Source organism: Lissotriton vulgaris, chromosome 6 (genome assembly GCF_964263255.1).
Source record: "Lissotriton vulgaris chromosome 6, aLisVul1.2, whole genome shotgun sequence".
In the NCBI taxonomy this organism is placed as follows: Eukaryota; Metazoa; Chordata; class Amphibia; order Caudata; family Salamandridae; genus Lissotriton; species Lissotriton vulgaris.
The window spans coordinates 140,411,507-140,426,418 of NC_141694.1; the positions used below are offsets into that span (position 1 = coordinate 140,411,507).

General features: G+C 45.9%; 2 protein-coding genes across 2 annotated transcripts in view; both read right to left on the reverse strand.

The window, feature by feature from the left end:
* Window positions 1–14,912, reverse strand: part of LIN9 (lin-9 DREAM MuvB core complex component) — a 604,858-nt gene that overhangs the window by 375,287 nt on the left and 214,659 nt on the right. The window contains exon 5 of the mRNA XM_086926178.1: window positions 14,768–14,901. Coding sequence (XP_086782304.1) covers window positions 14,768–14,901 — 134 coding nt within the window. The remainder of the gene's footprint in view (window positions 1–14,767; window positions 14,902–14,912) is intronic.
* On the reverse strand, window positions 946–7,245 carry LOC147706922 (uncharacterized). Its single transcript, XM_086925088.1, has 2 exons — window positions 6,004–7,245; window positions 946–1,026 (listed from the first exon to the last, which is right to left on the reverse strand). Exons 1-2 carry the CDS (start codon window positions 7,243–7,245, stop codon window positions 946–948), a joined length of 1,323 nt encoding a protein of 440 aa, XP_086781214.1.

Consider the following 14,912-nt stretch of genomic DNA (forward strand, 5'->3'; position numbering starts at 1 on the left):
TTGCCCACTTTCTTTCCGCCTCCACACCCTTCCAGAGAGGAAGAGAGGCTCCTCCGTCTGGACCCAAAAAGGGCGCTCTCTTTCTATCTGAACTGCACACAACAGTTCCTGGTGGATGACCAGCTCTTTGTTGGGTACGTGGGTGCGAAGAAAGGCAGGGCTGTGCACCAGAGGACTATCTCCCGTTGGGTCGTCTTGTGTATCAAAGCCTGCTATTCTCTGGCTAAAAAGGAACCTCCGGTGAGGTTGCGCATCCATTCTACCAGGGCTACAGCAGCTACTACTGCATTGGGACGTGTGCTACGTGTGCCTCGCTGCACACATTTACTAAGCATTATTGCCTTGACAGTCAAGTCCAGAGAGACGGCTTTCTTTGGCCGTTCTGTCCTCTGTGACTTTCTGGTGTGATCTTTGTTCGCAGACCCACCCCTGGGGTTGGTATTGCAGGGGTTTCTATTCTAAGGTAGGGAATCCATCACTAACGTGTCTCTTTCAGATGCACAAGTTACTTACTTGTGTAACGATATATCTGTAAGAGACATCAGTTAGTGATAGATTCCTTACCGCCCCACCCTTCCTCCCCGTTCTGGGAACTGATTTCCAGGGTTCAGGTCATCCCTTTCAAGACCCTAGTTTCAATGCACCAGTGGTCAGTATCTTGCATGGCTCTGCGTTCCTGGCACGAAAGGTCGTGTACAGAGCGTACGTCGGCGTGCGTGGGCGTGTCTGGGTTGCTCTGGCGACGTTGTCGTCTCGGCAGCTGCGGCGCCGCCGGGGTGCGCAGAGCTGTGCGATGGCACCTGCCAACGCGTAGGGGTGCTGCTGACTAGGAAGCTTTCCGGATACGGTCTGGCGCCTGGGGATGTTCTGGGGTAGGGAATCTATCACTAACTAATGTCTCTTACAGATATATTGTTACAAAAGTAAGTAACTTGTGCTTTAGGATCATGGCTCATTTAACCGTTTTAGCTCAAAATGGATGAATTGGCAGTTTGGCCCGTGAGACTGACAGATGTTACCATGAGGCTTAAAAGAACATATGGATTAGATATAAATCATTAAAGTGCTTGTTGGTAGGTCCCTCAGCTTTGAATAGGGATTGTGTGGAGAATATAACCCGTTGAGGAAACTGGATAGTTATTGGCTGCAGTCCTTTCTTTCAGACAGGTCCTTTGTGGTCTTCGAAGAAGGTGCACTCTCTGACCAGAGGCCATTACAGTGTGGAGTCCTTCAGGGATCCTCATTGAGTACCACCTTGTTTAACATCTATATGAGACCATGGACTGAGGTGGTACTTCCCTGGGGGATCCATACTGTTATGTATGCCGACGCCGCCCAATTAGTGGGGTCTCTTACTCAGCAAGATAAAGCTGATTCAGGTCTAGGGGCATGCCTTGCAAGGGTTTCTGAATGGATGGATTTGTCTTTTCTTAAATTAAATGGCACAAAGACTGAGATTATGATTCTTGGCCATGCTGCACCTAGTAATCTGGATTCTTTGTGGCCCATTTGCCTTGGTTCGCCACCTGTCCCTAAGATACAAATTAAGAGTCTTGGTGTCTGGCTGGATTGCAACTTGAATTTTAAGGCTCAAGCAAGCAAGGTGGCCACACATTGTTATGGTATGCTCAGGATTATGAGGATGACTCTTCCCCTTCTCCCATTCGATGCCAGGCTCATGGTGGTTCAATCTTTGATTTTATTACGGTTGGACTACGCAAATGCAGTTTGTCTGGGTGCGCCGCAGGGAACTACCAAGAAACTTCAGATAGCACAGAATTGTGCAGCTCGACTCCTGATAGACATCCCGAAGCGTAAGTCGGTTAAGTTAGCGCTTGGCCGACTGCATTGGCTTCCTGTCTCGGAAAGAGTCAGGTTTAAGGCAATGTGTATTGTCCACAAGTGCATCTCCGGAATGCACCCAGCTCTGCTTCAGCCCATGGTGCAATTATATGATGCAAAGAGGACTTTGAGATCCAACAATAAACATCTGCTGGCAGTGCAGAGGATCAAACAGTCACGGACTGGAGGACGGCGGTTCTCCTATAACGCGGCCAAACTTTGGAATCACCTTTTAGATTCCATTCGCCTTCAGTCTGACCATCTTAGATTCAGGAAGCAGTTAAAGACTCCTCTTTGTCTGATTAGTGATGGATGATTGGTGTTACAGGATGCGCTGGGATGCCCTTGGGTAGCCATGCGCTATACAAGTGCGTATTCATTCATTCATATCGTTTTATGGCTCTTGGCTACAAAATATTTTCAAAAGCTTTCCCACACTTTGGAAAAAAACAAGACCTAAAGGCCTGTTTTCCCTTTTAAAGTACATAGGTGAACGAATAGTTTCTTACCTGTCGGTGTAGTTTTGCAGCGTGAATCTTTCTGGATTCACTATGCAGTGCATATTCCGCTATCTGGTGGTTGGGTCCGGAATCGTAGTCTTTTTTCTCTCTTTTTTTTTTTTTCGTAGCCCAGGTGGGCGTCGACGTCCCACCATTTGGTGTACCTTCGGTGACGTCGGCATGCTTCCGGCGGAAGCTCCCACTCTTGGGCGCCATCTTCTGATTCTTTTTTTCTCTTTTTTGTCCTTGTCGTGAATCCATGGCTATGTTTGTTAAACCTTTCTTCAACGTAATTCTTTTCACTCATCTTGTAAGCTTCAACTTGCTTTCCTATTCCAGGTGTTTCCACCTTCTTCTCCAGCCTCATCTTTCTGGCGGAGGCGGGTGGGTTCGCTAGTGAATCCAGAAAGATCTTCAAGCTGCAAAACTACACCGACAGGTAAGAAACTATTCGTTTTGCAGCGTGAATCTTTCTGGATTCACTATGCTGTGCATAGATTTTGTAGCGGTTTCGTTACTTTTGTGGCGGCTGGGTGGAAGATGAGCGTTGGTTGTTGAATATATGTTGAAGCACTCTTTTTCCTACTTGTGCTTCCTTGTTCATCTGTACATCCACGCAATAGTGCTTAGTGAACGTGTGCACTGAAGCCCATGTTGTCGCCAGGCATATGTCCTGAATTGCTGAATTGATGTGTTGGCCAGAAAGGCAATTGTTGCTCCTTTCTTTCTGGTCGAGTGGGCCTGCGCCCCTCCTGTTAGCTCCTTGCCCGCTTGCTTGTGGCAGAATTGTATCGTTTGTGCGATCCATCGAGCTATGGTGTTCTTAGTCACTGGTCTACCGAGGTAACTGTTTGCGAAGGATACGAAGAACTGTTTTGTCTTCCTGTGTTCCTTCGTCCTTTCAATGTAGTGCATCACTGCCCTTCTTGCTTCTAGAGTGTGGAGCGCCCCATCAGCGCTTGTAGTGGGGTTCTGGAAGAAGCTAGGAATTTGAATACTCTGATTCATGTGGAACCTTGACACCAACTTTGGCATGAAGTGCGGGTCTGTTCTCATCACGACCCTGTCACTGTGTATCTGGATGTAGGGTTCCTGCAGTGTTAGTGCCTGTAGTTCGCTCACCCTGCATACCGAGGTGATTGCTACCAGAAAGGCTGCTTTCATTGTGAGCAATTGCAGTGATGCTTTGTGGATGGGTTCGAAAGGTGCTTTCATGAGCTCTGTCAGTACCACATTCAGGTTCCAAGCCGGCGGTGGCATCCTTTTTGGTGGCGCTATTCTTTTAGCCCCTTCTAGGAATCTTTTTACTACTTGAGATGTAAAGAAGCTTCTCCCTGTTTCTCCTCTTGTGTATGCCACAATTGCTGCCAGGTGTACCCTCAGCGAGGATGAGCTTAGCTTAGCTTAGCTTTTATTAGGTGTGTGAGGTATCTTAGCACCGTTGATTCCTTGGTCAGCTTTATATGGAGTGTTTTCTTGCAGCACCATTGAGTGAATCTTTTCCATTTTTCCCCATAGCACTTGCGTGTGCTGGGCCTTCTTGCCTCCCGCAGCACCCGCAGGGTGCTCTATGGTAGTTTTAGATGTGCGAACTCCAAGTCCTCAGAAGCCAAGCTGAGAGTCTGAGGTTCTCCGGCTCTGGGTGTAGAACTTCTCCGTTTTCCATGGAGAGAAGGTCTCTTCTTTTTGACAACTTGTGGGGTGGGCCCTGCGCCATCTCCATTATCTGTGAGTACCAGGTCTGTCTGGCCCATTGTGGTGCCACCAGGATGAGCGTCATGTTGCTCGTCATGCATTTGTTGAGAACCCTGGGGATCAGTGGTATCGGGGGAGAAGCGTAGGCAAATGTTTTTGAACAGCTTATCCATAGGGCATTCCCCTGGTTGTCTGGATGCAAAGTACTGGCATTTTGCATTCTGGCGTGTTGCAAACAGGTCTATTGTCGGAGTGCCCCACCTCCTGAATAGTCTTTCTGTTTCCTGTATGTTGAGTTCCCACTCGTGGGATGCTGAAGTCTGCCTGCTTCTACATTGTCCTTCCCTGGCAGGTGTATGGCTAGCAGGTCTATTTTGAGTGATATTGCCCATCTCCAGATTTCCTGTGCCAAGCTTGACAGAGGGAATGATTGAGTTCCCCCCTGCTTGTTGATGTAAAACATCATTGTGGTGTTGTCTGTTTGTATAAGCACCTTTTGGTTGTACAGTTGTTTCTGAAAGGCCTTGAGGGCAAGCAACACTGTTTTCAGCTCTAGGTAATTGATGTGTCTGACTGCATCCGCTGGGCTCCACAGACCCCTCACTCTGAGCCTGTTCATGTGTGCGCCCCATCCCTTCTGGGATGCGTCTGTGGTGATGGTCACTGTTGGGTCCGGTGGCGTTAAAATCTTCCCTATTGTTATCCTCTCTTTGGTCCACCACTTAATTTCTTCCTGCACCTTGTGCGTTACAACCACTAGATCCTCCCAACTTCCTGTAGCTTGTGACCATTGCTGTTGCAGCCACTCTTGGAGTGGTCTCATTTGTAGGCGTACATTGGGGACCAGGTGTATGCATGACGCCATCATTCCCAAGATCTTGCTCACTGTCCTCACTGTCAGAGCTCGCCCCTTCTGGTAGTGACGTTTCTCCCTCAGTAGGCTGAGTGTTCTCTTTTCGCTGGGTAACACCCTGCATTGGACGGTGTTGATTTGAGCTCCCAGGAAGATCTTCACTTGCTCTGGTTCCATCAAGCATTTTCCCCAATGTATGGAGGATCCCAAGCTTGTTAGCGTTCTTGTGACTTGCTCTGCATGAACCTTGCATGTCCTGTAAGAGCTTGCCTTTATGAGCCAGTCGTCGAGGTAGGGGTACAAGTGTATCCCCTCTCTTCGCAAATGCGCAGCCACAGCTGCGAGGCATATGGTGAATACCCTTGGTGCGGACTTTAGACCGAATGCCAGGGTTGTGAATTGGTAGTGGTCCTTGTTTACTGTGAAGCTTGTGCTGCCTGTTCATGGGGATGTGGAGGTATGCATCTTTGAGGTCTACGGTGGACAAGAAGACCCCGGCCTTTATCTGTGGGATGACCTCTTGTAGTGACGTCATCTTGAATTTTTGAGTCTTTACATACTTGTTTAGGAACCGTAGATCCAGGATGGGTCTTAGGCTTTCGTCCACTTTTGGCACCAGCAAGTAGTTTGAGTACACTCCCCTGTTCCGTTCTGTGAATGAGACCAGTTTGATGGCCTCTTTGAGGAGGAGTTCTTGAGCTTCCTCTTGGAGCAATTGCAGCTCTCTTCCCGAGTGCTCTCTTTTCTTTGGCTTTCTGTTTGGTGGTCTCTTTTCCAACTCTATGCAGTACCCAAACTGTATGATGTTGAGTATCACTTGTCTGTGGTTATTTTCCTCCACTCTTGGAGGAAAAATCTCAGCCTGCCTCCTACTGGTGTTACATGTTCTTTTGTGACTTGTCCGTGTAGCCCTCTCCTCTTTGCTTTTCCATGCTCTTCCCTCGGAGGGTTTGAGTGGGTGAGCACCTTTTCCTGTGTGAAGTCACTTAGAGGGGGGTTGTTCACCGCCTCTCCTTCTCTGGCCCCGTCCGTTTCCTCTCCCGCGAAAGAACTGGCCCATGTTCTGGTAGTTCCAGTTTTGCTTCTGCTGGCCCTGGTGACTTTGGTTGTCACTCTGTTGTCACTCTGTTGACCCTGGTGGAACGCCTGGTGTGGTTGTCCTTGCTGGTTTCCACCCCTTCCGTTCGGCCTCCGTGTAGGAGTGCCTCTTCTCATCCCCCTGAATTGCAGGGCCCCCATGGACCTTGCAGTCTTGTTGTCTTTCTTCAGTTGGGTGAGTTTCTCATCAACTGGGGCTCCGAACAGTGTTTCTCCATTGAAAGGGGTGTTCAGGATGTTGTTTTGAACCTCCGTCTTGAAGCCTGAGATCCTGAGCCAGGCTTGCCTTCTCTCTGTGATTCCTATAGCCATCAGCCTGCTGGATGTTTCTGCCCCGTCCAAGGGTGTCTTCAGGCACGAGTTTGCGATGCTTTTCCCCTCTTCCACAAGGTGAGCGGCTCTCTGCTGGTGTTTCTCTGGGAGGTGCTTGAGCAATTGGTTCATTTCGTCCCAATGCTGGTACCGGTGCCTGTTGAGAAGGGCATTGGAGTTTGCCATCCTCCAGTGCATTGCTGCGTTTCTCTCAATTTTTCTGCCTGTTAGGTCCATCCTCCTGCTTTCCTTGTCAGGTGGTGGCCCCGATGTTGTTGGGACGTTGGCCCTTCTTCTGGCCGTTGCGGCTATAATTGAGTCTGCTGAAACTGTCCCCTGGATGTAAGGGGGGTCCTGGGATGAGAACTTGTACTTTTTCTCTGTCCTTGGCGTGACAGACCTGCAGGTAGCTAGTTCTCTGAACGCCTCTTTGCCCTGTGCCATGATACTCTTCAGCATGGGCAGGAAGCGGCTTTTTGTCTGTGCGGGAAGCAAGATTTCCAGCAGGAAATCTGCCTTAGCCTTCTCCTCCTCCAATTTGATTCCATAAGCTGCTGCAGCCTTCTTGACGACCTCATAGTAGGCCCCAATGTCGTCTGGCGGCGAAGGCCTCGAGGGGTATGTCTTCACAGCCTCCTCTGGGTTTTCGGCCTTGATGTCCTGCCAATCCTGGTCCCGAGTCTTCGAGGATCCAGAGTCGTAGCTCGAACGCGGGTCCCCATAATCACCCTCTGTGTAATAGAGGTCCTCCTCTTCTCCCTGCTCCGAGGGCTCCGGAGTTTTCGGCGGCTCTTCGGCGTCAAACTCCTCGTGTTCTTCTATGTCTTCGAGGACCGTCATGGGCTTCGAAGGGATCCTGTAACTTTTCATTTTGTCTTCGAAGTCCTTCTTCCTCTGGATGATGTTTTCCATCTCGGCCTCGGGGTTTCTTTTCTTTCTCTCCATCTGTGCGGCCTGCTCGGCGTCGAGCGTTTCGGCCGCCCTCTTTGACGGACCCGTCGACGTCGAATCGGCTCTCAGCTCTTTCTCCTTCGAAGTCGAGGACCCCTTTTCGCGAGCTTGCTTCGACGACCTTTGCTTTTCGCTGGTCTTTGCCGTCTGGGAGTCCTTCTCGAAGAATCCGCTGGGCTGTTTTTCGGGGACCGCAGCTTCGGTCGTCGAAGATTTTGACCCGGTGCTCCCTTCGAGGTTCTAGACTCTGATTTTTGAGAGTCACCCTCAGGTTTTCGAGGCCCTGTCGGGGGTTTCGGGGTCGTAGACTCTCCTACCTTGTCTGACGATTTCTTATCGGTCTCTGCGACCGTGGAGACATCTGGACCTTCGGCGATGTTGTCCTAGTCGTCGGTGGAGAGGCCCAGGTCGTACAGCGACGGGGCCTTGCCCTTGCCTTGCATCGTGTGGTAAGCTATCCTCTGTTTTTCCCGAATCCTCAGCGTCTTCGGCGTGAAGACTGAGCAGGCGTTGCAGTCCTTGCTCCCGTGGTCGATAGGCAGACAGAGGTGTCACACTGGGTGCTGGTCTCTCTGCGCGTACTTGTGGTGGCAATTACGGCAGAATTTAAATGGTGTGTGGTCCATTACTGCGCTCAGGAGTCCCCCTGTGTGCGCATTCTCCGTCGGACATCGAAGATCTCGAGGTTCCTCTCCTTCGTCGTCTTGGCTCTGATGATCTACTTCTCCTGGTCTTCTCGAGTTTTTTCCTGGAGAAATTTGCGTATTTTCATCCTTTTCTCCTCCAAAACTTCTGGAGCTTCACGCGAAGATCCAGACCCAACGGTGAAAAAAGAATCTGAAGATGGCGCCCAAGAGTGGGAGCTTCCGCCGGAAGCGTGCCGATGTCACCGAAGGTACACCAAATGGTGGGACGTAGACGCCCACCTGGGCTACGGAAAAAAAATAAAAAAGAGAAAAAAAAGACTACGATTCCGGACCCAACCACCAGATAGCGGAATATGCACAGCATAGTGAATCCAGAAAGATTCACGCTGCAAAACTGGTTTTCCCAGTTCTGGAAATAATCTTTGCACCAGCAGGGACATGGACTCCAACAGCTCTTCTTTCTGTTTGGCAGGGAAATCGTTTATTTCAAAGATGTGACTTTCACCTGGCTGTAAGCCATGATTCCATCTGCAACATTAATTCAGAAGGTAGACAATGTGTGTTTTATCTTGGAATAAAAAAAGTTTCAAAATATCCTTTCTACCACATTCACTGTCGTTCAGTCCCCCAAAAAGTGTCTTCATCTTAACCATTGTGTCACCTCTTTAGCATTATTGCCAGAGCATTGTCACTGGGCTCCCCAATAAACTAGAGTATGAAATAGTTTAGCAATGTTGTATCAGATTTCAGATCACTGCATTCTTTCCTGATCAAAGAAAAATCACACTATAAGATGCTGCTTCGTACACAGTTTCCTTGATGGCAGTGCAACAGACTTTTTAGCTAGATTTTTTATGTCTTGCCATTCGTGCAGGTTATGGAGGTTGGCTCTCGCAAAACTCAATGCAAACCAGACTTCTAAACACAAAAGGATCTGTCTGTGTGCAGGTTTCTTCTCTCTGAAGCAACTTTCTTGGCCATCGAGAATCAGTTCAACATATCAGGCTTCCCCGTGCATATTTAACTAGTCTCTGCAGCATTTACCTATAGTTTCCCAAGCGTGTTACTCCTCTGTTTCAGGTCATTGAATGATCCTTTGCCATACGGAATAGGCATCAAGCATGTTCAATTTTTCATATGTTAGAATACTATACAAATTTTTAGATATAGAATAGTTGCCCTACAAAGTTGTTTAACACCCCTTGAGAGGGTTGAAGTTCTGTAAATTTTATTGTAAGACTAATGCCACTATTTCTGCATGTCATACTGATGTTTCTGAAGTTGAAATCTGTGGGGTTATGTAATGTTGACTGGCTGCTGTTTGATTCCTAAACTGCGAGGAATTTTGCAGACCTGCAGCAATTGTCTGCGTTAATTGCATGGGGCTGCATGCTGAGTAGAAAGTCTTGCTTGCATGGTACTCAAATTGTAATTTTTTTTAATGGATACAGAGGTGATTCGGAGGGCTTTGAAGAAGGGCAAGCTGCTTTCTAGTTTTATAAGAGGAAGTTAATTCTGTGGATGGGTGGGCTTTGTGTGGCGATTTCTTTCTTTCTTTTTTAGGTGCATTTTGAAATTGACTTCCATTGTTGTAGAACACCCCTAGCATTTATATATAATATCACCAGAAGGGATTGATTTTGCTTTTATTGCGTCATGCTCCTATCACAAATAATTGTTGAACATTTTCGCTTAGGTCATGCCTAGATTCCGAGTGCATTTGGAACTCTTTTACGGTAAATTCCAAGGCTCTTTCCTGGAATCTGTATCCCTTTCTGGATGTTTTTGTGCAATCTTACACCCACATGCATTAATTTAGATGTGTAAATGTAGTAGGTTACAGTTAAGTGTGAGTTAATGTGCTGCACTTTCTGAACTCAAAATTACTACTTTAACCAAGTTATTTCCTAAAAATACCTGGGGAATTTATTGCTTTCACTCAAATCATTCTAGGAATGGAGGTAGAATAGTAACTGTGTCCCCTGGAATACTTGGGGAGAAGGTTGCTCTTTCCACAGATATTCTACGACTGATGTTAGAAAATATAATTTGCCCTTCCAGTGCCTGGCGCACCCACTGCTACCCTGAGGGCACAGTTCAGGGCAAGAAACACAAACACACGGCTTTTCCTTCATGAAGAAAATATCTTCCTCCTGAGTAATCTTTTCCTTCACACTCGCCCATTTTGGTGGGGTGAGGGCTCTCTGTTCCCACCATCAAACGGGATATATTCAATAGGCCTGGGCGGTGAACTCCGTTCCATTCGTGGGGGGTTTGCGGGGGCATCACTAGGCAGTAAATTCCTGTTAGACCCTTCATTTTAAGGTGGGAAACTATCGTTTACAGAGCCATCTTTAATCAATAAATAAAAAATAAACATTGCGCCTGCATAATTTTTTAGTTGCGCATGGATAATGACCCTTGTTTGCACACAAGTCATTTGAGGGTTCTGATTGGTTTCTGGGTCTGTGATTCAATCAATGTAGGATTGGGATTGGGGCTAGGAATTATATTGGAAGTAGGGACTAGGGCTTCCTGTGTTATTGGCTGTTGGGACTAGGGCTAGGGTTAGGCCTTTAATTGGAAGTAGCGATTAGGGCTTTTGGTGTGATTGGTTGCTGGACAAGGTGTGGGACTAAGAGTAGGGTTAGGCTTTCTATTGGAAGCAGGGACTAGGGCCTCCTGTGCTATTGGTTGCTTGGACTAGGGTTGAGACTACTGGTAGGGCAAGGGCATCTACTGGGCATAGAGATCAGGGTTTTTTAAACGGATTGGGTGCTTGGAATAGGGCGAAGATTGGCTGTATGGTCCTGGTCTCCTATTGGTTCTAGAGTTTAGGGTTAGTGTTGTGATGGGATAGTGTTAGTGCTAGGGCTCCCATTGGCTGGAGGGGTCACCGGACTACTAGGGCTATAAACGGCCAAGGATTAGGGCGTCCCAGCCTGGGCGCCGAAGCGAAGGGTGGAGAGGACATGGTTGAGTGCCTGTTTGAGCCTGTGAAGGGTGGAGAGGACATGGGCGAGTGCCTGTTTGAGCCTGTTCGAGGCTGGTCACGACCAGGGCCAGGAATGCTGCCCGTTTTCCTATTCATTAATACCCACCCTATGTATTTGTCCCTCTGTATATTAGCATTTATTTTCACTATAGATATATGCCTATCTTTGTGTATTGCTTTGTATAAATATGTACAATAATTAGGTTATAAAAACAAAACAAAAACACACCAAAAAAATCACCTTTGGTCTACATGTACTTGCTTCCATTGTGCATCTATGTACCTCCTTGTACTTGGATCTGTGTCTGTTACTTTTCTCCTTAAAAAGCATATCCAATGCACTACCATATTTATCATTCTGTACCTCTATCAATATATTTAATCTGCATATACGTAACTCCTTTATGCATCTATATACTTTCAATGTACTTATGGATCTATATATTTATCCCTTTCTTCGAATTTAGCATTTCCAATGCACTGCTCTATTTCTCAGCCTATACTTCTCTCAATATATTTTCTAGCCCAACTTTCTGACTCATCTCAAACTTCTTTCTACTACTCTTTCCAATTCACTACTCTATTTCTCGACCTATACATCTATCATTATATCCTCTACACCCACTCTCCCATGTATCCCGAACCCCATACCACTTCTATGTTCCCCAAAATAACCCTTTCTTGACTCTCTCCCACTCTACCCCTCCTTGCATCATCTGACACCTCTTTTACTATACCGATCCCCCAAAACAAACCTTTCTAAACTCTTCCCTCCGACTCTTCCCCTCCAAAAACCCTATTTACTCATCCAAAAGCCTCCTCCCACTGCTATGTCCGGGTGTGCTGAAAGATGTTGACCACTGTATAATATCAGACAGCTATTTGGTAAAACTGTCTTTGCACTGTTTTTAGCTTGGACTACAGGAGAAAACAATAAATATAGGGTTTATCGTAGTTCAATTTTAATTTCACATGTCACTAATGCACTGCACTTAGTTCCCAAATAATACGCTGCTCTCATCAGGTAGTTTAGATAGGTATCCTCTCATTAGCTGAACGAAAACATCCACAGGCTCTCCGATCACTATGATGGGGTTGTAGCCCTTAGGGTCACAAGAGGGACTTCAAGAGGAGACCCAGATGATGAAGCATGTCACCAAGGTGGTGAGTGATGGGAATCCGGAAATGTATGGAATATTTTTCCTATCTTTGTGGCGCCTAAACATTGTGGTGTTCGGTTTCCAGAACTTAGAGGGTTGAGAACTTTATTGTAGACCCCTGGAGACTTCAGGTATGTGAATAGTTGTATTGGGGCAAGGTATCCAGCGTGGTCTTTAAACATAGCCTCCGACCCCTCTTAAAGTGATTTGTGTTCTGTTCTACATACTCCTGTCAGCTAGGAAACATCCACAATATTCTATTTAAATTATATAGGATAGTTTTTTGCAACTGCTTTTTTTTGCTTGCAGCGGCTGCCACCTTTAGACAATGTCATGTTTTCTTTATTTCTGTGGCACATTGTCATACCTATTGGTTTTGGAAATGCTCGTTTTAGATGTTGGTGTTAATTTTCATTTTTATATACAATTTTAACATTGGTTTTTGTTCACCTCCACTCTAGAGAGGGTCTGCATCTATGCCTCTGCTCTACCCTAGTCATGTCCTGCAGTGGGGGTTCAATGTTTAATTAAACATTTGGACACTTAATCTTGTGAGAGTTCTGTGTAGTTCACATGTATTAGCAGATGTTTGAACATGGAAAAGTAGAGCATTTGGTCACTGCCCTCCCTCATGGACTGCTAACTTCACATTTTTATATACTTCATTTAGAAATGAGACAATATAAAGCCAAGAACAAGGAGTAAGCAATGGAAACGCAGAGGAAATAAACAGAAAGGAAATCAGAGCAATCCACGTACAGCAACAGCCCAAACACCCATACATAACAAACTACCAAGCAAAAAATAAATAAATCATCAAGTCACAGATAGGCAAGTCGTCTGTATTCTCAAACCAAGTTCAACGCATACACCCAGGCATTTAAAATTCTGCCACACCCATCAAACTGTTCTAGGTTTTCTAAACACTTTAAGCATTCAAAACAGAAACATGATTTTTATTAAATAGAATTACCATAGGAGGAGTGCAGTTGGAGAACCGTTTATTCAGAAGGAGGGGCCTACGTTATTTGCCTCCATACGGACATTCATTGATTCATAGTCAACCATTAAACGAAATACACAAAATGAAGGTAAAGACCTTAGCATTTAAAAACAGACAAGAGGCTGTTTGAGCATGAAGATTTTTAACCGCCTGAAACATCACCTCTAAGATACCATACCGGCTTCCAGCCAAAGATAGGATCGCGTTCAAACTCTTGAGCACCATGCAACATGATGGGGAAGAGGCCTGGCCTGAGTCTGGTATCAGATTTCACTCCATTCAGCAGCTTAGAATGTTACTACTCGTCATCCATAACGACACAAATATAATCATTTCAAAGACTAAGGCAAATGCATTTGAATTTAAAACTCTAGTCTACAAAAGCTACTGAATACAGAGCTGAAATTTGAAAACCAAAAGAAATCTTGTTCAGGTGCTTTTTCAATTCCATGTATTATATAGGACAATATTTGGGTTCTATTCTTTGTTCAGTTTGGTGATGGACATTGTGTCAATTTATCAATTTAAATGTTTTCCCCAGAACCTAAACTTGCTGGGTTATTAGTTTCATTGGAGTAGATGCTTGACCTATAGCGCTTCAAATTAACTAGAGATGGCATTAGCTGGGCACACAGATGGGCCAAGGGTAACTGTAGAGGAGCTAGGAGGAAGGGAAGGGTGGAAGGGAAAATAAAGGGGCTCTTCTGCCTCCCAAAGGGCAACCGGGAGCATCTCAGATAAACATTCAAATGCATGTCTTGTAAAATCACTGCAAAATCCAGCTACTAGAATTGCTAAATCTGAGGCTGAGACATCTGTGAGGCTAAAGTATACCTTATGGGAGGCTCTAGGCAGTATTTAGAGGAAAGTGAGAAAAGCTATAGCGTTGGAATGCAGTGGGAGGATGGAGGTCAAAAGGGATGTTCGAGAACTCTAGTAAGGAAAATGAGTTAGAGGTGGTACAACATGTGAACTAGAACTTATGAACAGTGCGTTCAGAAGAGGGAGAAAATGGCATGGTTAGAGAAATGTATTGGATTCAAGAGCATGGTGATAGAGGCAGAACAAGATGCCAAGGGAAAGAGCTGTGCTTAAATGGGATCACAATGGTACATGTGCAAGGCATGCCGACCGCAAACAGTTTACATTGAAGCCTTTTCTTTGACAGCTAAGGCATCTATCAGACCTCTGAGCAGGTGTGTGGCTGTATGTGTGGGGAAATAGGAACGGACATTAGTTAGGGGTCCCTTGGCCAACAGAGCTATAACAAATTGTTCCGGGTAATAAATATTCCATGACCAGCATTTAAATACCACATTAATTCGGGACAGGACTGGTAAAAGCAAAGCGAGGTCACTAGTTGTCTCTTCTAAATAGATTAGCATCTTGCTCATGTAACCCCCTAGTAACATCTCAGCATTTACAAAGAGAAAAAAAAGCCATTGACCATCAACTGCCGTTACAAAATGCTTTCCCCTGCCTTTTACCCTCTCCTTAGTATTGCTACTGCACCAAGACCAAAATGTTTGCGAATTAATGACAGAAAAGTCATACATTCAAGTCTTAATCAGGCCATGGGTCCCCAATGCAGCCTTGTGCCCCTCTCATTGCACCTGTGAACAAAATCTCAGCAAGAGACCCTTGCTTTAGTTTAAAACCCAGAATTAGCTGAGAAAATAAATAAATCAACCAACAGCAACATTCTACTTACTTGTCTATGTTTGAGTAAAACCACTCGTATATACACCATTTGTGTGCTTTTGGTAGTTTAAGTAGGTTTCGTAAACGCAAGCCGATTTTCTGTGAGGCTTTTTTGTCTGGTGTTGGCATTGAAGGTGTATGCTTCTGTGTGAAGA